Source organism: Artibeus jamaicensis, unplaced genomic scaffold, assembly GCF_021234435.1.
Source record: "Artibeus jamaicensis isolate MK-2021 breed Jamaican fruit bat unplaced genomic scaffold, CSHL_Jam_final contig_490, whole genome shotgun sequence".
Lineage (NCBI taxonomy): Eukaryota > Metazoa > Chordata > Mammalia > Chiroptera > Phyllostomidae > Artibeus > Artibeus jamaicensis.
In genome coordinates this window covers 11,666,246-11,689,434 of record NW_026521861.1, presented here as the reverse complement: position 1 = coordinate 11,689,434, position 23,189 = coordinate 11,666,246, and the positions used below count along the sequence as shown (strand labels likewise).

Sequence of the window (23,189 nt, the reverse complement as noted above, 5' to 3'; positions counted from 1 at the left end):
GACTGTCACGTGCTGGCGGAATTTTCAGATTAAAAGTAACATGCAAAACGCCGACTTACATGGGACCCTCAGGCTCCAAACCAAGTAATCGCTTTCTGACTAACAGAAGCTTGGGAGTAAAGTCTTGAATGCGCTGGATTCTGACCATAAGGTCTCCGACAACCTGCATCCCAGAGACAAAAGGAACCCAGTTCCTAAGTCAACTATGTAGTGATTTTCAGGATGAAACAAATGAACAAACTCCATTTCCTTTCATTAAATGAAGAATGTCATCTTTCACTATTTATATAACTGTCTTTGACAAAGAACTCATATCTATTCCTTAGAATACAAAAGTTATATACATCATTTAAGAGAATGAATTTTTTCTCCACATTTTACAGTCAAATGATTACTTCCAAACGGCAGATACATAATATTTCTCTGTACATGACACTGATTACATGTAATGATATGAAGATGTGAACTGGACAGGTTTACCAGTTCTAATCGGGAATATGACAAACCAGTGACTCACCCTGACGATCACAGAGAAGAGGGATCTACAGCCAGAAGCGAGGTTCACGTACGGGTCCAGAAGGTACTCGTGCAGGTGCGGGTGGGGGAAGAGGGACAGTCTAGACAACACCGACGTCACTTGCAAGTTCACGTCGTACGGCTACGGAGAGGTCACAAACAAAGACATCACTGACACTACTTGCAACGTATGCACCTGAGATTTTACTTTACCATTTTAACTTGCTTTTTCAAGAAAGGAAAATCTACCGTTTTACTCCTCCCTCCTCATGCTCTTCTACAATGAAAGTACCTGTGACTAAATTGCAGTGGTTCTCACCATCTTAGTCAAAGTGCATATACCATGGTCCTCAATGTATTTTTTTTTAAAGCATGCATATGAACATATAGAAAAAAACAAATACGGAACACAGCCAGAAAGTCTCTGTTTTATGCAGGTTGTTTTAATTAATGAAAGCGTTCAAGATGTCATCAAAACCCACCAGAGTGTCATAAGTGATACTAATTACAAACAGAAGACATGACGCATTAAGTATAAGACCAAAGACAGAAGGAAAGGCATTAAAATCTTTTAAAACATGGTAGTCTAGTTTTAGAAATAACATTCCTTATTCAACTACCCCTGATGACGGATGAAATGGAGTCACAGACACTTGTCAATAGGATGCGAGTCCTTGGGGGTGGAAATGACTGCTGTGCTCGGAGGGAGGGAGAAAAGTCAAAACTGCGATTGTATACAGGTTCCGCTTCGTTCTCCGCAAGGGTCAGCTCCCCCCAAATAATTGTGCGTCCGTGTAGAGTTCTCATACTTTGTGATGTAATGTCTCAGTGTAACTAGAATTCCAGTCTTTTACTATTTATCCTTCACAGAAAGTAGCTTGGAGGCACTTTACAGAGAACGTGAAAAGCAAAGCAAAAGACATGCTGTACAAAAAGAGTTATTACTATGCCTGGCGCTTCAGACAAACTGCTCATCCACCCCCTTCGGTGAAGGACCCCGAGGGGCAGAACGGCGCTGACTCGGGAAGAAGGCTGAGAAGGCCCCGGGAGGCTGGGCGGGGGGCGGGAACGTGCACTGCGGCGTCGGGAGGGGAGGAGCGATTCCAGGCCGGTCTCCTACTAGCCATGGAATCCGAGTGTTTCACTATCCTTCACTGAGCAGCTTTGAAGTTGATCATACTGACTACCAGTTAAAAGGGGGATATTTGCCTTCAGAAGACAACAAATGCTTCAGCATGCTCTGGCAGACAACAAAAATCCTGTTAGGTGAACACTCAGGTCCCGTGTCACAGGGCGCTCTGAGTCATTGTCACTTACTAGAGTCATGAACACAGACTTTCTGAAAGAAGAAAAACCATTTCTAACTCATTCAGAATCCGGCCCTTCAGCAATGTCAGTGCAGGGAGACGCCGGTCCTGTTAGAGGACGGTTCGGAGAACCTGTTCTCCTATTTGATAACATTTGCAACAGAAGAGCCTTTTTCGAGATTCAATGCATAACAAATGGTGAATTCACTGTTAGGCACAAAGGAAACATTAAAAAAAATCTTTAAGAAGAATGCATTACTGTAAAAATGTGGACAAAATCACTTAAAATGAAACAAGTACAGAATTGTAAGTGACTTTATTTCAGGTAGCTGAGATTTTTAGGTCTAAATTATGGCATTTGTGGGTGCTTAAATAAATAAATAAATTGGCTTTAAATAAGCATACTGCCACTTTAACTTTAATTTTCTCTGTATGGTGTTACTTTGATTTTTAGTTTTATTTAAACAGGAAATCTATGTATTCTGTTGCTGAAGAAATTTAAGATTGACACAGTTTTTTTGTTATCCTCACCTGAGGACATTTTTTTCATTGCTTTTAGAGAGAGAGGAAGGGAGAAAGAGAAACATGGACTGGTGGCCTCCAGCACAGGCCTGGATGGGGACCGAACCCGAAACAGCTATGTGCCCTGACTGGGGATGGGGCCCACAACCCTTCAGTTCGGGGACCATGCTCCAACCAGCTAAACCACACCAGTTCAGGCCAGGTTCGTTTTTTGATGCAAAAATGAAAATAAATTTTAGCTGGAGAGAAACTGTTCCACCATTCCTCTAAATGGTCTCTACTCCATATTGGTAATGACTTGAAAGCAAGTTGGCCTTTTTGGATTTTTTTTATAATAATCTATTATTTTGGACCCTTTTATTTTGTACTTTATAGAGCATTTACCTGAAGTAAAAGCTAACTAGATTTTTCTGATGTGTCAAATGGACTCGGCCCCCTTTTGACTGAGCTTACACTAAATACAGAGTCTGAATTTGGGGACCATAAATGCCGACTTAGCAGCACACTGATGCCACCAACAGACACAGTCTCACCTCCTCTATAAAGGCCAAATACGCAGATACTCAAAGTAGTGAGATTTAAGTTAAATTTTAAAAAATCTCAACAACTCGAGAGTCTCTGAAATTTCCAATACCTGCATTTAACAAGATTTTGTATTTTAAATTAGTTTTTTTCCATTTAATTTTTTTTTTATTGGAGCATTTAATGTATTTACTTTTTTTTTGTAATTTTATTTATTTATTTATAAATTTTATTTAGTTATTTTTCAAGTACAGTTTTTTGTCTATTTTTCCCATCCCAGCCTCCCCCGCCCCTTGCTCCCCACCTCCCTCCCATTTCCACCCCCCCTTAGTTCTCGTCCCTGTGTCCTTCCTATTTGTTCCTCCAAATCCCTCCCCCTTTTTTCCCCTTAACTTCCCTTCCCTTTCCCCTCTGGTCACTATCCCCTTGTTCTCTATTTCAGTGTCTTTGTTTTTTTTTTTTTTTTTTTCTTTCTGCTTGCTTGGTTGTTTTGTTGTTTAGCTTCCTGTTAAAGGTGAGATCATATGGTATTTGTCTTTCAGCACCTGGCCTATTTCACTCAGCATAATGCTTTCCAGTCAAGGAGGACATACAGAACATTCAGAGACACATGAAGAGATGCTCAATATCATTAGCTATCAGAGAGATGCAAATTAAAACCACAATGAGATACCACTTTACACCAGTCAGGATGGCTATCATAAACAAAGCAACAAACAAATGTTGGAGGGGTTGTGGGGAAAAGGGGTCCTTAGTTCACTGTTGGTGGGAGTGCAGACTGGTACAACCATTATGGAAAACAGTATGGATTTTTCTCAGAAAAATAAAAATCGACCTGCCTTTTGACCCAGCAATTCCACTGCTGGGATTATATCCTAAGAATCCTAAAACATCAATTTCAAAGAACCTATGCACCACAATGTTCATAGCAGCACAATTTACATTAGCCAAGAGTTGGAAGCAAACTAGGTGCCCATCAGTAAATGAATGGATCCAAAAATTGTGGTACATATACACAATGGAATTCTATGCTGCAGAGAGAAAGAAGGAGCTACTACCATTTCCATTTAATTCTTATAAGCAAACCTAAGTAGCAGGTTAGGGCAAGTAACAGCAGCTTCACTTTGACAATAAGAAAATGGGACGAGTGGCTAAGTCAGTTACCCAAGGTCAAACTCTCCTCAGTGAGGGCAAGACAAGAACTTGGCCTCCTACATTTGTCTGGGATCGTCTACATTCTGCTCTGGACCTTGGCCTTTGTCCACAGTAAACATGTAATCCCAGCATGGTCATCCTGACCCTTGAGGGGTACATACTAAGAAAAAGTACAAGCTGGGTTTAAATGCTTTGGCTGTTAGGTATAAAACAAACAAGTAAACACTAGAAATGTAGCACATGCTATTAGATTAAAAATAGAAAAAAAGCGCTTACTCTTTCTCTTTATGGATTACTATCACAAATAGTACTGACTAAAGTCTAACCTAGTGGAATACTTCTTAAGTGGTAATTTCTTTATTTGGCTTTCTGGTTACTGAAGATGGCCTGCTTGCAAGTACATTTCTTCCCCTGCCCCCTGCCACCAGGAAACAGAACCCCCCCCTTTATTTTTTAAATATATTTTATTGATTATGCTATTACAGTTGTCCCATTTCCCCCTTTTACTACCCTCTGCCCTACACATCCCTTCCCACCCACATTCCCCCACTTTAGTTCATGTCCATGGGTCATATATATAAGTTCTTTGGCTTCTCCATTTCCTATACTACTCTTAACCTCCCCTTGTCTATCTTCTACCTAACATTTATGCTACTTATGCTCTGTACCCTTTCCCCCTCTCTCCCCCTCCCACTCCCCCACTGATAACCCTCCATGTGACCTCCATTTCTCTGGTTCCGTTCCTGTTCTAGTTGCTTTTGTTTTAAGTTCGGTTGCTAATAATTGTTGTCATTTTACTGTTCATATTTTTTATCTTCTTTTTCTTACTTAAGTCCCTTTAACATTTCATATAATAAGGGTTTGGTGATGATGAACTCTTTTAACTTGACCTTATCAGGGAAGCACTTTATCTGTCCTTCTATTCTAAATGAGAGCTTTGCTGGATAGAGTCGTCTTAGTCTCTAAGGCATGAAGTCCTGCCTTTCATGACTTCAAATGCTTCTTTCCTGCCCCTTCTTGCCTGTAAGGTCTCTTTTGAGAAATCAGCTGATAGCCTTATAGGCACTCCTTTGTAGGTAATTATCTCTTTTTCTCTTCCTGTTTTAAGATTTTCTCCTTATCTTTAATCTCGGCTAATGTAATTGTGATGTGCCTTGGTGTGTGCTTCCTTGGGCCCAACTTCTCTGGGACTCTCTGAGCTTCCTGGATTTCCTAGAAATCTATTTCCTTTGCCAGATTGGAGGAGTTCTCCTTCATTATTTGTTTAAATAAGTTTTCCATTTCTTGTTCTTCCTCTTTTCCTTCTGGTACCCCTATGATTCAGATGTCGGAATGTTTAAAGATGTCCTGGAGGTTCCTAAGCCTCTCCTCATTTTTCTTTTTTTGAATTCTTGTTTCTTCATTCTGTTCTGGTTGAATGTTTCTTTTTTCCTTCTGGGCTACACAATTGATTTGAGTCCCAGTTTCCTTCCCTTCACTGTTGGCTCCCCATACATTTTCCTTTATTTCACTTAGCATAGCCTTCACTTTTTCATCTAATTTGCAACCATATTCAGCCAATTCTGTGAGCATCCCGATTACCAGTGTTTTGAACTGTGCATCTGATAGGTTGGCTGTCTCTTCATCACTCAGTTGTATTTTTTCTGGAGCTTTAATCTGTTCTTTCATTTGGGCCATTTTTATTTTGTCTCAATGTGCCTGTTACGCGTATAAGGGGTGGATCCTTAGGTGTTCACCAGGATGGGGCAACCCATGTCACTGTGTTGTGACCCTGTATGTGGGGAGGGGTCCAAGAGGGAACAATGGTGCTTGCTCCACTCTCTGCCAGTTTTCAGTCCCTTCCACCGTGACCCACAATCAAACTGGGCCCTTCTGGTGCTGATTCCTGTGTGGGTGGGTTTGTGTCTGTTCCAGGACCCTGAGGGTCTCTCCAACAAACTCTCCTGTGAGGCAGGAAGTCTCTCCTGCTGCTGCCTCAACCCCCACAGGTGTTTTCAATCAGAGGTTTGAGGCTTTCTTTCCCTGCACTGGAGCCCTGGGTGGTACAGTCCATCTCACTCGCCAGGGTTCCTCCCAGTTTATCCACATGTAAATGTGGGACCACCAGTCCGCAATCCACTGCCTCACCAGGTTGCCAGCCACCGCCTGGCCTGCCAGCCTTGCCTTGCCTGCTCCGGTCCTCCACTGCCCCTTTCCTGCGAGTCCTCTCTCCTGGCCACCCATCTCCGCCCCTCCCACCAGTCTGGGTGAGTGTTTCTTCTTTAACTCCTTGGTTGTCAGATTTCCATGCAGATCGGTTTTCTGGCAGTTCTAGTTGTTTTTAAATTTGTTGTTATCCTTCTTTTGGTTGTGCGAGGAGGCACAGTGTGTCTACCTACGCCTCCATCTTTGCCAGAAGTTAGTACATTTCTTTTATGATTCCCTAAGCTCGCATAACCCTTAACTAAAATGCTAATAAAGACCAAGTACTTTAATATACAATTTTAAATGATTCCATATTGGTTAACCCGATTTCTATCTGGAGACAAGTACCACCCCAGATTTGCTTACATCAAGTGTCCTCCTCAGTGTGCAAAGCATCTCTAAGCTAATTTCTCAGTGAGGGGTGGGACGAGGGTGCAACTGTCATCCCAATTCCTCTCCCGACAGTCAGTGGGACACACACAGCAGCACGCCAGCTATGGTGGTCTACCCTCCCTGCAGTAAGTGAAGTTACCTTTTTCACTGTACCGCTCCCTTGTGAAAACGAGTGTCCTTCACAAGGTCTCTGTCTGAAGGAGCAGGCTCATGTCGCACTGCTCTGAACTGAGTGAGCCTTACAAGGCGGACTCTATTTCTATTTGTACTGACTGTACTAAAGGCTTTCTACATTAGTTATAAAAGAAAAGCCCTCTAATCTCCTCCAAAACACGTTAAAGATATGAAGACAATGGCCTGTAGCGAGAACTAAAATATACAACTCTGTAACAACCATCAGGCCAAATAAATGCTTTTACCATAACGAACGCATCGGAAACGCCTGTTGTTGACAAGCAAATTTTATGAAAACGTCATCTAGTGGAAAAACTAAGAAAACAATAAAACTACTTTATTGAAGATGTAATGTAAGACATGAGATGAACCTGGAATGAATGGTAACAAAATAATATGAAGATAAGTACCTTAACACATTACCTGATCAAGAATTCTTCCCATTCTGTCAAATAAAACTTTCAAAAAATGACCTTCAAAGAAAGCGGCTTCTAGGTTGCACTTTTCCAACGCTTTCGGGGAGCCGGGCCACTCCCACCTTAAGCAGATGGCACAGTAGTCCCGGAACTGGGGAAAAAGCATTGAGATCATCAGAGAACTAACCCGAAACGAATCGAGATGAGAGAGAAATTATTTCCTCAAACAGGAATACAAAAATTCCCTTGAATGCTGAGTGTCCATTACGTGGGAGGTGCCACGGGAGAGAAGAAATGACTCAGATAACAGCCTATCTAGACGCAGAAAGTAAAATGCTAATCACTGATGAAAAATAGGCATATTCTATGTTTACCAAAGTACCCCTTTAACTACTGTGCTTATTATGCTCTTTCCGTGTAGAGGAATGTAACCCTTTACTTATTTCCATTACATACTTAAGAGAATACTTAAAGGCATGGTAAGTTCTAGCTGCACTTTCAACTCTATTCTGCTGTTACCTGTAACAGATGGACACAGATGCACAGCACCTGGAAGGCAAGCCCGCCGGGCTTCCTACAGCGCATCTGCACCAGGAACGCTGCAACCCCAGAAGTGCTCCGCAAACTGCTGCCACCACAAGGAGCACAGAAACCAAGAGCCAGAACCGAGACCCTTCTACTGCAGTTTAACTGAGCCCATTTTATGTCCCTTGACCCTAATCAAGTAATCAGGGCTTGTAATTTGTGTTTTTTTCTTTGCATTTTACTAGTAATTCATTTTTTAAAAAATCCTCACCCAAGGATATGTTTACTGATTTTAGAGAGAGAGGGAGACACCAATGTCTGCACCCCTCTCCACAAGCCACCCGCAACAGGTGCCCCATGTGGGGATCAAACCTGCAACCTAGGTAGGTGCCCTGACCAGCGATCGAACCCACAACCTTTCTGGTGTACAGGAAGACTCTCCAGCCAACTGAGCCACCTGGCTAGGCATCTAGGAAATATTTTTTATTGTATTTTACAAAAGTGTCGGTCTCTGAGATTGGAAATAATAAAAAAACTAGTCCTTCACTACACCAAGTTTATCACTGGAATAAACAATAGGAATTCTTACAAGCATGAGAATATCTCATAATAAAAAAGTCACATATAATTTTAAGTCTTCCTGCCAGGTAATTTACTTGAATTTGGAATGAAAGAAATTTACAGCAAAGCTTCCTTCCTTATTCTTTCCCTTTTCAGATTCTCCTCAACAAAGCAAAATTACTTTGAGCTCTCTAATTGGAAAGTACTTGAAATTACAACAAAACATATTGTCACCATGAAGCACTAACTTCATCTTTTTAAGAAAAACAAACATATTTAAAATGATAAAAAAGCCAACTTCTTCAATAGATTGTGAGTTTTCAACTATTTTGCTTTCAACAGATGATTTTCTTTATAAAACCACATCCTAATGTTTAGTAAAGCATTTTGCTATTAACGCTTCTGAAATTCTGACCTAGAATGTAATAGTTTAAAAAAATAATAAAACTTTTCAGAAAGAATAAAAGCAGTGTAAAAATGCTGTTGGTAGTACTGAACTGGTATTACTTTACTGCCGTTATTGTTACCGAAAGTACATCAATCTGGTTATTTATGTGGTCATGTGGACTTGAAGTCGGGCCGGAAGCATTAGGAATTCATCGTACCACAAACAAGTTAATTATATGTAATAGCACACTTAAATCCCAAACATGTAAATGAAAATTCAACACACATTGTTCTGATGTGAAACGTTTCAAAATTTGGAATTTTATAAAAATGTAATTGCTACAGAGTCAAGAGGACTGAGGGAAGGGCATCTCATTTAATAACTAAGGACAGATCGCAGGTTGTAAGCTCCTGCAGGGGAGGGAGGAGGAAGGGAGGGAGTGACTGCGGGGACAGCACCCGAAGGCCACTGGGGGTGGAAGACGCTGCTGCAGAGGAAAGAGAAGCCCCAGCAATGGGAGCGAGGGCGGTGGTGGGCGGAGTCACGTAGAGACCAGGTTTGGATTAGCAGGGGAAGGATTTGGGGGAGACACAATGTCAACTACAGAAAGGACAGGGAAGCAAGAGGGGGAGGGGAGAAGGGGGAAGAGGAAGAGGGAGCATTAGAGAAATCAGAGACAGAGACACAGACGGTGAGATGCAAGGGAAGGTCTCGTGCAGAAAGTTATAGCGAGAGCGGAGTTCGGGTCTGGCAGAGAAAGGGAAACCGCTGGAAAAATGGCTGCGGGCAGTGGGACGAGGTGTGCGCACGCGTTCTCACTGGATTTCATCTCAAAAAATCCGCGCCCTTACCTGCCTGTGAGCATCTCGGAGGTAGGTATCATACCCAGTGCCCTCGACGTGGTAGGAAGACTTTGCTTCATCCGGTACCAGACAGAGAAAACTTAAAGGGAAAAGCCATGGTCAATAACATAAATACCCTCAGAGCTCAGTATCTTTGTGTGTATTAAAGTATCTAGCAATATCTTTAGTCAAGTATCAATGCAAGTGGAAATTTGAACAATAAAACTATATGTTCTCAAGCACTTAACCTCAATCAGTCTTCCTGATTAAATACTCTTTCATTAAAGGTTTTATTTAAAGAATTCCTCATTCCACTTAAAATGGAAGTAAGCCTAAAACACCTTTGCTTTTACAGCCCAATGACAGAGTGCCATGGTATTTGTTAATGTCAGGAAACTGGCTTTTAAGTAAGTGAATTTAAGATTTTTATGCATCCTAATTTCACATCTTGATTAACAGGCAATTTTCTCTAGTCATCTGAGAGAAACAGGCACATCAGTAACAGCTTTGAAAAACAAGAAAAATAAAATTGTCACTGAAAGAGCACTTAAAAAAAAACTTAAAAACATGAACTAATGAAAAGGAATATCTGTACGTTCAGCATAAACAAACGCAAGTCTAATAAGTACAATTGTCAAACTGTTGATTCTCAGTGCCTTCTACAGTGTTGGGAGCTACTTCAAATTATTTACATTTAAAAAGTAGGGTACTCTGAAGGTCACAATTGTCCCTTCTTTTTATTTCACTTCACGAATTTGCGTATCATCCTTGCGCAGGGGCCATGCTAATCTTCTCTGTATCGTTCCAATTTTAGTATATGTGCTGCCAAAGCGAGCACCCTTTTTATTTCCATATCAAGTAGAGCCTTTCTCTGCCCCAGGCTTTCACTTGCTACATAAGCATGACAAAAAGCTGACATAATCTTTAGATTAAGTAAGGGAAGACTGAGTTCATAATATGTCTCTGTGACAATCTAAGAGCAGAGCTATTATCTGTTATGAAGACAAGTAAAAGAGCTGGGAGTCAAATTTATACAGCAACTCACCTGTTTACAATTTTGTGGACTTCCGTTTTCCCATCATTTTTGGGGTGGTCTGGAGTAGCAGGGGGTGAAGAGCTCAGCCACTCTTGGTTTGACAAAGTGTTATCTGGTGAAATGTCAGTAAATAATGGATCTTCTTCCAGATCTCTAAGTTCAATTTAATGATGTATAAAAAAAATGTATTATATTTTCTAAGCCAAAAGATTCTCTGCTGTGTTCTTAGAAATAATTTTATTCTTACATAATTTTATTTAAAAAAAATTAAGAAATAATATATATTTTTATAGAGAAATTAACATTTTATACTAACAGCAAACTCAAGGATGTAGTTAGTGATTCTGTTAGGTTTAATGGTCAATACTACTTGTAATTTAAAGGGACGGTGATATCAAGACATCTAAGTTTGATTTTTAAAAAACTTTAAAAACCGTTGAGGTTTCTTTACGAATCAAGGAGAGAAATAAGAGGAAGTTACAATTCCACGTGCAATGCCGAGCTCAGAGACGGACAGAAACTTACACGGCCCCTGCGATCAGTCCGTTCTCTACCACGTCTTTGTCTTCCGGGCACACAGGTTTGTACTCCGTGTAGTTTCTTTCTTCCAGATTTCTTAGGACCAAGTTGTAAAGAATGTGCTCATTGGGCTTTTGTAAAAGATGTTCAAACATCCTTAGTGTCATTATGCTTATCTGAAACCAAAAACGACAAACGCTAACTGGAAAATGTCTTAGAAGAAACCGTTCTTCTTACCGTCTTGTGAATCGTACTGGGCATTTTTAAAGCCACATAAAAAGAGGCTGTATTCAAAACATCACGAGTATATTAAAATCAGTATTCCAAAGACTCTAAGTCAAATTCTAAATAATTGCATCGCTTACCTCATCAGATATGTGATCACAATGTTCAATTAACCTATGTCTTAAAGGATGTCTGTTAATCTCTGCCAGGGTTTCTGGTTCCCTCTGTTCTCCAAGGATGAAAAACACCATTTCTTGAAGCAAAACGTCCGAGGTTACTTGCCGAACAATGCGGTGTAGCATTGCCGTGGACGTCAGGATGCCCATCTCAGAGCTGGCACAACAGACAGGTAATGAGCAGGCAAAAATAACACAACACAGGATTTTCTTTCTTTTTTTTCTCTTTAAGTAAAGAGGCCACTCACGTTTGCATTAACTGAGGTTCCATTACACCAATAAAAAATCTTTCATGAACGGCTTTGGCAAGAGCAACAGCAGTAGTCTGAAATACAGTATAAGCATCATTATGTTTTTTAATGGAAAACAGTGATTAATTTGTAACATCAGTCAATCAGTCTGCACCCTCCATCTGAATTAATGGGTAAAACAAACTTGCCTATTGACTATCTCACTTGATGGTATACGAATATTAGTTAATAAGTTCTTTACATTTTATCTAAATTTCCATGAACAAGACAGACAAAATAAAAATGTTAGCCCAATCAATTTAGGGTAGTGACATCTCTCCAAAGAGGAGAAAAAAAGGAAGACTGATGTTATCTTATGAAGGGTTGTTCTTATATTAAAGAAATATCAAGGCAGGATTTGAATTGTAATTTATTCTAGAGTTGTAACAGACACAAATACACACACATACACACTTCTTTTGTTTATTCGGTTTAAGTATTTATTTTACTAACCGTGCTATCTTAAGACAATTAAGATATAGTTGGGGATATAAACTGAGGATTCAAATTTCACTTAATAGACATTTAAAAATTTTTTAATGTTCAGTAAAAAATTAAAATATTCAAACCTTTTGTGCTTCCTTTATGAGTTGATCACAATAATCAAACCAGGAAAGAAATGAAATTAAGGCTCGTTTTCCCGGAAATGCCGAAGCATCTTCTTTATGACTATATGAGTCCAAACTGTAGGATGCAGAAAAAATGCTTGGTCCAAAAGTATCCAAAAGCATTAATCCAATTCAGCACATTGGAAAAATGAAGGCACGCAAATGAACTTACAACGCGTGACACCTTTACCCGGGCAAAGCAGCATGACTACCGGAAGAGGGTTTTGTAAAAGAAAGCCAAAGATTACAGAAAACCTTTTAAATAAAAGTTGTAAGTAATTTCTACTCATTACGTGCAAAGAGGGGGACCAAAGCAGAATGGACCTGCAGGAGAAAATCCATTCAACAGGTCCTCACACTTGTGCCATAAACTTGACCAAGTAACAGGAAGGAAGAGGCAGAAGTTCTCTGTGTTGGGGAGAAGGAAAGGCGGGTAAAGGAGGGTCTGCCAAAGGCAACGGCTGGCCTGCTTCTCCTCCCGCCTTAGAGTTAACAAGTGGGTCTGCCCACCCATGTGGACAGAATACAGGGAAAAAAAAACAAGTAAAAACCAAAGAAGGGTCTAAGACACACAGAAAAACAGTAACAAGTTACTATGTCAAAATATTAGATTGTTTGAGGTGGTGGGATTATGGGTGATTTTATTTATGCTGCTTTATATAGTACTTTTTAGCAACTTATAAGTGTCTTACAACAATCATATTTTCCTATGAGAATCAAGGTGGGGGGGGGGACCCATGAAACAGACAAGACTGCCCCAGGGGCCAAGGAATTTATTTATAAACAAGGAGATAAATTCTTTTAAGATTAAAAAAACCAAATAAAGTTATCGGCCTTAATGTGATTAAGGTCTTAAATGACCATTATAATGAATGAACAAAGGAAAAGTAGCTTTCCTCCTATGGCTGGACTACTCCCACACCCATTCACTGCCACTGATTGATAAGAACTGTGAAAGGACCCACACTGAATCCGCCCACTTAAGGATCACTAGTAATGCTGACCTTGTCCAAAGAGAAAGGGGCCTACCACTGCAAAATACTGGGTCCCACACAAATAACGCCCCTGTTTTATTACAAAATCTTCAGCATGTAATTTTGTAGCCTAACACTATCACACTCAAGCACACCATACGACATTTTTGGGGAAATGTTCAAATTAAAATGATAAACTATTACACCCATATTATTAGGGTGTATGTATATATGTATTTATATATAAATTATTACACCCCATCAACCACACTCAAGCAGGCCTTACTTCTGCCAGACCCCGCAGAAATGGATTTAAGGTGCAGGTGTAAGAAGTCACCTGCACGGAATAACACAACAAAAGGTTCAGGTTCTTACCCCCAGTTAATCGCTTCCACCGTTTCAATATCCAAGGGGTCCACCGACTGAGGTAGGGCCTTGTACAGGGAGGCAAGCCTGTCGGTCAGTAGTTCGCACAGGCAGGTGCTCTGCGTGAGGCACTTGGCTGCCGCGGGCTCCGGCAGGCTCACTAACAGCATCAGGCCCTCGCAGGCCTTCACGGCTATCCGGCCATCCTGCGGGCAAAACCACACCCCCTCAGTCCTCAAATCAGGATTTAATGCTTTACGCTAAAATAAGAATAGATTTTTTTTTCTATTTTAAATGCATATAACTGATCATACTGGGGGGCGGGGGAATGAAAGATGACCACTCACGGGACTCCTCGTGAGGTTCAGCAAAGAATTCACTAAGTTGTAGTCTTGGTTTGGACCGACGACCGAGGCCTCTGGCAGGGAAGTGATGCTGAGACTCTCCAGACTTGAGGACAGGTCATCGGGCTGAGGAGCGGACCCATCCTCCAGCCCCGTGGGCTCCGCCCCGGTGGCGCCAGGCAGCTCCTCAGGCCCGCAGGGCTGTCCTGCATCTGCGGACGAGGAATCCTGACCCTTTAGTGTGTCTTCTGAAATTACACTCGGTGCTCCTTTGGAAGCCAATGACTTCAACTTATTCTGAAAAGGAACACATGTTTTGTAAGATTCACATCGAAACCTTTTAAAACAGCAATGTAACCAGAGTAGTTGAAAATAAGAATACTCTAACAATAGCCAGAGGGGAGCGGGGAGGGGATGGGGGAGAAGGGTTTTCAGAACTACTATAAAGGACACATGGACAAAACCAAGGGGGAGGGTGGAAGCAAGGGAGAGAGGGAGGTTTGGAGGGGGTGGGGGGAGTGGAGGGGAGAAAATACAGACAACTGTAATTGAACAACAATAAAATAATTAAAAAAACAGAAATAGTGTTTTAATGTATTTCTCTATAATTCCGTATTTTTCCAGGTATAATGTGCACTTTTTGCCCAAATTTTTGAGGGGAAAAATAAGGGTGCACATTATAAATGTGTAGCGCCTGAAAGACCTTGTATCTGTTCTTGTGTTTTGTAGTTATTTGTTATATAAAATTTCTGGTACTGTAATTTCAAAGGTAAAGGTTAAAATCCTTCATAATACAAAAACCAAGTATCTAAATACAAATAAATAAAAACTTGAATTGAAAAATTAAAACAAAAAAATTTTTCCCTGAGAGTTTGGGCCAAAAACGTGGCTGCACAGCGGATACAGAAGTGCACTGCACACGGCAAAACACGGCCGCATTCAGTGTGCGGTCGGCACAGCGACAGACACAAGCGCTCTGACAAACCAGACTCCCACACCTGCACAGGCTGGTTTAGATATTTTAAACTGCAGAAGCATTTCTGATACGCATTACACTACCTCCACAATGTTTCCCACTGACCGTGAGCCCAGAACCGTATTAGTGACTGCTACTGGACTTCTGCTAAAAACCACTGATGTTGGTGGGAAGAAAGGATTCTGGAGGTTTCGACTGCAGACAATTCTCTCAACGATGGACCACTAAGATTATATAGGCTCGAAGCTGATTCTCCTAAAATATCTTTTCTAAGATGATTTTTCTCCTTACGATCCTGCTCTATATAAAAAGTAAGATGTGCTTGAAACACCGGCCCCTCCCCCTCCCATACACATACCCAAACACAAAGAGAATCTTAACTGAAGCAAATTATTAGTTTCAAGGCAAAAGTATCTTGTTTTTCCCCTCTGAAGTTAAGAGCAAAAATCAAACCGCACACACTAGTTTGAATCCATCATAAACCAGCTTCTCCACGGAGCCTACCGCTGTGTTTTGCCCATCACAGAAGCATATTAAATGCTGAATGAATTGAAAGTTCCACTTCCCAAGTCATTTTCTAGTTATTATAAGTCACTTTGATTACTGTTAAAAGTACAGCATAGACCACTCTTCTATGGTCTTCTATTAGAGAAATAGAGCTCACTGTACATGTTAAAAAAACAATTCTATGGAACTGAATAAACACTCTAAACAACAGCCCGATTTCCTATAAAATCAGTGCAGATCAGAGTGTTTATGATGTAAAACATTTATTTCATCAAAATTCTGATAACAGTTAGGAGTGGTACCTCAGATAAGAATGGCAGGAGACAGAATCACCTTAGAACAACCCTCCTTGAACTACCGGTTCTCAAGGTGAGGCTCCACACCTGTCCCCGGGTCTCCTGTGGGGACCAATAAAACTGCAGACTCCTGGCCCCACCCACACCCACCAAAAGGTGGTATCTGGTGGTGGAGCCAAGGAATCTGCATTTTTAAGAAGCTCCTTAGGTGACAGGAAACTGCTGCCTTCACGCCTGTGCTTTGCTTCTCGCGGACACTATTTCCTTTCCTCTTCGGGGAGGTCATCGGTAAGCACAGCACATTTGTACACACAACCCCCGAATCCCTTAAACCCAGACTTCTCTCCCAAACCGCTGATCTGCAACACCAAATACCTGCTAACTATTTCCACGAGGGTATCGTGATGGTTCAAAGCATCCAGAACCAAAATACCATCTTCCCCTCAAAATAAGCTTCCTCTGGGCTCCCTTCTTTTCATTAGCGGCAGCCTTGGTGGTTCGGGAAAGCAAGCATCCATCCTCCTCTCTCCTGCTTCGGGCCCGAGACCACACAGAGTCTACACCTCAAAGTTCTTCTGAACACACTTCACTCCAACCCAACGCTCCCAACTTAGTTACAGTCCTTGTTACTTCTTGCCTGGGTTCTCCACCAGCCTCCAAGTTGGTTTCCCTGCTTTTCTCTCTCCTCCCACAGGAATCCACTGTATAAGATGCTGCCACCAATTCACCAGTAACCACTCAAGGCACCGGTTCCATCACGTGATGACATCCCTGTTCAAAAATCGTCCGTAGCTCCCCAACAACTGCAAATTCCCCGTCCTGCCATTCAGAGCCTTTGACAGTTGCTGGTCTGCCTGTCCAGGTGCCCCTCTGACCACCTATCCTAATCACACTGTTTCCTGAACACACCATCAACTTCTGTCTTCATTCCTTTCCTTATGTCCACCCACTCTAACCTAAACATGTTGAAGCTCTTATCAAAGATAACTTCTTCTACGAAGCCTTTCCTATTGACCTAGGGCAGCTGGAATCTCTTCATCCTGTAAATACTTAAGGAGCATTTGTCTTGCATCTTTCTCCTGAACTTACCTCACTCTACCTTAGACTATGTACTGTATCTGAATACTAGTCTTACCTCCGTCACCAGCCTATAAACTCCCTTGGGGCAAAGACAGTTTCTAACTCATTTACCATATGCACTTAACCCATGTATGTGTGAGCTCACATAAATCTAATGTGGACTAGATTTCAGGGGTACATGCCTGAGAACTGGAAAGTACTTCTGTGACTATCTATACTCACAAGTAATAAAGCTGCATTTCTCTGAAGATTCACTCACTCAGTGCGTGTTACTTACACAGTCATTACACAGTGTGCTCGGTACTAGAGAATCTACGGGGACCCGAAGACAAACACAACTGAGTCCTTGTCCTCAAGGAGCTCGCTACCAGCAGAGAAAGTGACATGCGTATAAAAACTCCAATCCCGGGGAGAGTGTAAGGACCGACACTGAAAGTGTGTGAACGGTCAATTCCCGTAGCAGTGTTAACATGAATGTACTTTGAAGACTGACGACTACACCATACCTCCAGAAAGAAATTGACCAAATAGGGGTCCTCCTTCAGTCTCGCACACACAATGCAGAGGAACTGGATTTCTTCATTCTCCGTGGGCGTGGCGAGGACTTCCCCACACAGCCGGATTAGTTTCTGTCAGAAATTGTTCCAAAAATGTTTTAATTTAGGTTATTTTTTACAAGCATGTACATAGCCAACTATTTACCTTAAGGATACTTAAAATTTTCCAATAATACAAATAAATAGCTTGCATTACTGATATAACACTATTTATAATCACCAAGATCAAAATAAGCTCACTAGTATCAAATTTTTCAAATACGTTACCCTAAAAAATGAATGAGGTACGTAAAACACTCTCCTTGAGTTGTTAGGGAGATAAGTTGAAGGGAAAATTAACATATAAAATTTTAAAAGGAATATAAAGACATGAAGTACATTTAATACGTCAGCTCAAATATTTCCCAGTTTGCTTGTTATTTTTAGAGTAACTTTCTGTATTGTTTTTATGCTTAGAAAACTTATACTAAGTAGCATCTGTACCCAAGGAAATCAAAGCGATACGGCTGCGGGAGGGAGCGCGGTACCTGCACGGGCCTGTGCACGTTGATGTGCGGGAGCAGCGGCTGCCGGACCCTGCCCAGGAGTTTGGTGTAGAAGCCCAGCACCTGCTGTTTCATTCCGGGGGGACACTGGGCACAGGAGGGGAGGAGGGCAGACAAGGAGAAAACAGACGATACAAACACACTTACTCAAGAGCTTAAAATACAGGAGAGACACTGGATGGGACTGTATCCCACCCTCAAAGTCAATGCAATTAGCCAGGATAAAATTCTCAATCAATTATTGATGGGTATTCCAGGAATAAAATGACATCTGGGACTATAACATAGCGTATGGGACCATATGGAGAGAACACGCTCCTCAGATCGGAGTTTGGTTCGGGCAACGCCAACCTGCTTGTACTGTCACTGCTAAGGTAACGCGAAACTACCACAGTCCACTCGGTGGCAAAGCCAAGCCAGAATCTCGTAACTCACACAAATGACAGGTAACTGTGAACTTTCCAGGACGTACATGCAGGAGTAAATAAACCTAACACACATCTGTAAATTAAAGAATTCCTAAGGTATAGACATCTATGATGTAGCCCAACGATGTTATTTTAAGTTAGCTGCAAAATTATTTATATTACAATTGTAGGCAATTAATATGTAATAAAGAAGTTTGTATAACATGCCACTTGTTTCAAATATTTGCTCAGTAGGCAAACCTGATGATTACTCACACTGGGAATTAAGAGAGTATGAACTGATGTCATATGTTCTATGATTGACCTATTTAAAGTGCCTCAGAATGAAAATAGTCACAAAACGAGTAGCATTTCCAAGTCGTCATCATAGACATGCTATCTGAAAATAGTATAAACTATACTCTAAGGCAGAGTATTTTCTAAGATAGCGAATACTGTACATTATTCAGCTAAAACACTAACGGAAACAATCGCCTATGTCAAAATGTTTACTAGTAGTACAATTACTAATATTTGCTCAAAAATCAATTAATAGTTACTCAACTTAGTGTTCTATGCAATCCCACTCTGCAAAGCATAGGAGAAAAGAAGGTGAGGAGGGACATGAGGTATTAAGGGAAAAGAAGGTATTAGGCAGATGTGTTGCCTAGAAAATGTAAACTGAATGAATTCAACTTAAAAGTGAATTGGTATTATAGATTAGTTAAAAGGAAACTGTCTTTAAATTATTATTTGGAACTCTTCTTGGTGGTCAAACATAATCTATCCATTTGTTTTTTTCTCCCAGTTTTTCACATGTGTTACAGAAATCCACGGAACAGAACCACAGAGGTGCAGAGTTGAGGGGGGCACTCGGTGATCACCTCATTGTTTCTAAAAACAGGAGGATTAACCAACGAGCCTTGCTGGAGGTCACGGTAGGTAAGTGAAAAAGCCGGGCCTCCTAATCGGAACCCCAAGTTCTTCCCCAGCCCTCACAGCAGTGCCCGGTTTGAAACCTATCTTTGTAAGAAACGTGAAAGTTCTGTGACACGGAATATTATTCATATGACACCAGCTTTGCCAAAATTCCTCAAGACTCATGAGGCCTACACACTTGAATGGTCTCCACTTACTAGCAGAGTTCATGTCAGAACAATCAGTGACACTCTTTCAGGATCGTGAAAAATAATTCCCATTTTTGGAACCCAATTCCATGGGATTCCTTCTCATTTCCTTTGACTCTGAGCACATGATTATTGTCATAAATGTTTCCACTGTACTTCTAAGCAGCCTGAGTTGTTGTCTAGAGTATTGGGGAGCTTTGCTATCTCCATGGAAAGTATGTTCGCACAGGCTGCACGATTTTCTTTTTTCCACAATGTTGACTGAAATCCTGCCCTGCTTAGCGCGTGCCTCTGTAATTAAGTTTAGTGCTTGGCAGCTTCCTTCTCCCTAAGACATGAATACATGCATTACGAGCCCAAGGACAGGATGTGGAATAGAACTTACATCAGCTTTCCCTAAGGTATATAACGTTTCCAAGATCTTGTGATGAAGCAAGTATTCCATGCATGGCCCCGTCTCCCCAAACTCTCGTTCTTTTTCTTCTTGTACCAAAATATCTAACATCTGTTCCAGATGAGATGGAATATTCGTGTCTGTCACTGGGGCTTTGTCATCTAAACAATGAAAAACGTGCATCAAACATTCCAACATTTTTAAACTGCATATTTAAACTAAATGTTTTATTAAATATATTCTGAAACATTAAACTGCGCATTTTAAACTGCATTAGGTTTACAGTTGTGAGTACGTGAGACAGTTTATTCTTCTATTGTCCTTTACTAATCACTGCATTATTCTCCATACTTGACAGAACTGAAGTCCTAGCTCCTAAGCTGCATTTAGATCTCCGTGCCTTTGCACATGCTGTTCCCTCCGTCCCACATGCTGTTCCCTCCTTCGCCAACTCACAGCCTCCCACTTGTCCTTTATAACCCAGGTCAATCGCTGCCTCCTCCCGTTTCTCCCTCCTTTGTCCTCTTCCTGTGCCTGACATAAACTTATTTGTCCCCTACTTTATTACTGTGTACACACTTGTTTCTGCCAGCAGATTGCAAAAAAATCCTTTAAAGCAAGAACATAAAGCCTTTCTTTAAAACATTTCCTTAAAGCCACTGAGTGGCTAAAAAAGTCATTAGAAAAGGCAGCCCCTCTCGAAAACCTTTTCTCCACACCTGCTATCTAACATCGACAGAAAGCTGGAAATTACACTTAAAGGGATATATATCTACCTACATAGATTTTTATTCATTGCACGGATATAAAGGATTTTTTCTTTTCAGACTAATCACCTGTGACCCTGTCAGCTTCCCTAACCAACCATTGTCATTTTTCTGTTCAGGCCTCCTTCCAGTTAAGTGACGTGTCCGCTCTGCACATCAACCAGTGTTCACCTACAGGTTCCTCAAGGGAGCCCACAGCGCTAGGGAGCGGTGCTGCCGGCTTCCCTACCGTAGAGGCTGCCAAACTTGACCCACGGTCAAGTCCAGCCTCGCCGTCTACTTTGATAAAGCTGACTTGGAACAAAGGTACGCTGACTTCTCTACGTATCATTGACAGCTGGTGTGCATCACAACGACAAAATAGAGCAGCTGCAACAGAGAGCACAGGGCCCACATCTGGCCCTTCACGGAGGTTTGCCAACCCCTGACCTAATTTATTCATGTTTCCCCACGTTCGCTCTCCACCCTTCCTACTGAGAAAAACGGAAACAACCAGAAGATGATGTCTGAAGACCCCCAATACCATATCTACCCACTTCCTGCATTAACACCCAGATGTTCTGCTTTCTACCTTATTTTTATCGAGAAAGTGTCCACAAGCCTATTTAAGGCTAAGCCCCTGCTTGGGTAGTGGATCCCATCCCCCCTCACCCACTTGGGGGGGGCTCAGAAATGACCCCATCTGGCTCTTGTCCCTCCTTCGCCTCCCTACCAGATCATTCCCATCACATTATAAACTGCAGTGTCTTCCACCTTTAAAAAACAACCCTCGTTTGACGCCACGTGGCGGCCCTGTTTCTCGGCTCCCCTTTACACCGACGCTCCCCGAGGGCCACCTTCCTAACTCCGGGGACCCAGGCTGTCACGCTGTCCTGTGCCACCGTTCCCATCATCCTCACCCCTGGACTCCGGGCCCCAGGGCTCAGCTGCTGGACACCCTCTCTCTTCCGCCTCCCTCACCCTCTGGGCGGTCTCATCGGTCCCATGACTCAGTGTCTCTAGCCTAACTTCCAGAAGCCCACTGCCAACCGTCCACTCGCCACACCCCACTGGACAGACAACGCGCATCTCAAACTTAACTGTGTTGCAGATTCTCTCTCAAACCCGCACCCCCTGCAGTCTCCTCACTCTCAGGGAGCAGCCTGTCTATTTTTCCATCTCAGCCGCCTAAGCCAAAACTTTGGACTTACCCATGGCTCTTACTCTCTCATTCCTCATACCCAATCCATCAACATAACTTCCTTCTTCCTGTACCCAGAACACAGCCACTTCCTACCACCTCCACCCTGGCCTAAGCCGCCAGTACCTCTCAGACCACGGCGGTGGTCCCATCCCTCTCCTACCAGCCCTACCTCTCAGCCCTTCAACCTAGACATTCGCACATGCCAGGGTGGTCCCTGTGAACCAGCTCTGTTGCACCCATGCTCAAAACCCTCTCATGGCCTCCCGCCTTAAGAGTGTAAGCCGAAGCCCTGAGCATGGCCTATCAGGTCCGGCGTGAGTCTGCGCCCTCCGCCTGGGTGCTGTCCCTGCCCACCGCCCTCTCCTCCTCCCCTTTCGCCCTGGTCACCGTGCCCTCCTTATAGTTTCAGCCTCTGCTGAGTGCCTTCCTGTTCCAGCCTCCGGGTCTGTGCACCAGGGCCTCTTCCTGGAACCTCTCCCCACCCCCAGACCGGCTTCCTCTCTCCCTCGAACTTCAGGGCAGATGTCCCCTGGGGCAATGAGGGTTTCTCTACCCTAAAACAGCTGCTGGACTGACCCAGCAACCACTTCTATCCGCGGAGCCTGCTTCACTTTCTCTTTAACCCTTCTCCTTGGACACACTGTATGTATTTGTCTATTTACGGTTTGCTTCTCCCTGATCAATATATTAGCTATTACAATCTTGTCTGTTTGACAGTTCTGTCCCCCAGTGCCCAGGACAATGCCTACAGAGCAGGTGCTCAAGAGGCATATATTTTTAATGAGTCTAAAAGAGGAATTAAAAGTAAATTGTTGTTTTTTTTTAATATTTATTTATCTTTAGAGGGGAAAGAGAGAGGGAGAGAAACATCAATGTATAGTTGCCTCTAGTCTAGTGCATCCCCTGCTGGGGACTGGCCTGCAGGGAACCGGCCTGCAACCCAGGCATGTGCCCTGACTGGGAATCGAACCGCGATCCTCTGGTTCGCAGGCCTGCACTCAATCCACTGAGCTACACCAGCCAGAGCTAAATTGTTTATACAATTAAATATAAAACAACTTTGAAAACGAATAACCTGAAATACACTTTGGTCTTCACAAATTTTCTGTTCAGTGAACATCAGTGCTGTTTCTTACCCGAAGTCTCTATGTAGTAATGGGTAATCGCCTTCCAGTGGTAAACGAAGTCTTCTTGCAAGGGGAGAGAAGGCGCCAGCTGCACAAACACACCCAAAAAGACCACCGTTAAGACCATGGCATTGAAGTTTCCCCTAAGGTACAGCCCTGTACTTGTCTAGTAATCATAGA

The 23,189-nt window shown here is 42.3% G+C and overlaps 1 protein-coding gene and 1 non-coding gene across 2 annotated transcripts in view; both read right to left on the bottom strand.

The window, feature by feature from the left end:
* The window catches only part of FHIP2A (FHF complex subunit HOOK interacting protein 2A), a 32,696-nt gene that overhangs the window by 3,281 nt on the left and 6,226 nt on the right, over positions 1-23,189 (bottom strand). The window contains exons 2-16 of the mRNA XM_037132856.2: positions 23,019-23,097; positions 19,924-20,093; positions 17,987-18,091; positions 17,409-17,531; positions 14,047-14,340; positions 13,709-13,905; positions 12,321-12,435; positions 11,710-11,786; positions 11,426-11,618; positions 11,067-11,236; positions 10,551-10,694; positions 9,515-9,605; positions 7,197-7,340; positions 518-658; positions 60-163 (exon numbers count right to left, since the gene is read on the bottom strand). Coding sequence (XP_036988751.2) covers positions 60-163; positions 518-658; positions 7,197-7,340; positions 9,515-9,605; positions 10,551-10,694; positions 11,067-11,236; positions 11,426-11,618; positions 11,710-11,786; positions 12,321-12,435; positions 13,709-13,905; positions 14,047-14,340; positions 17,409-17,531; positions 17,987-18,091; positions 19,924-20,093; positions 23,019-23,097 — 2,147 coding nt within the window. The remainder of the gene's footprint in view (positions 1-59; positions 164-517; positions 659-7,196; positions 7,341-9,514; positions 9,606-10,550; positions 10,695-11,066; positions 11,237-11,425; positions 11,619-11,709; positions 11,787-12,320; positions 12,436-13,708; positions 13,906-14,046; positions 14,341-17,408; positions 17,532-17,986; positions 18,092-19,923; positions 20,094-23,018; positions 23,098-23,189) is intronic.
* Positions 10,237-10,343, bottom strand: LOC119040100 (U6 spliceosomal RNA). The gene has a single exon (XR_005080787.2). It is a non-coding gene; the product is annotated as a U6 spliceosomal RNA (small nuclear RNA).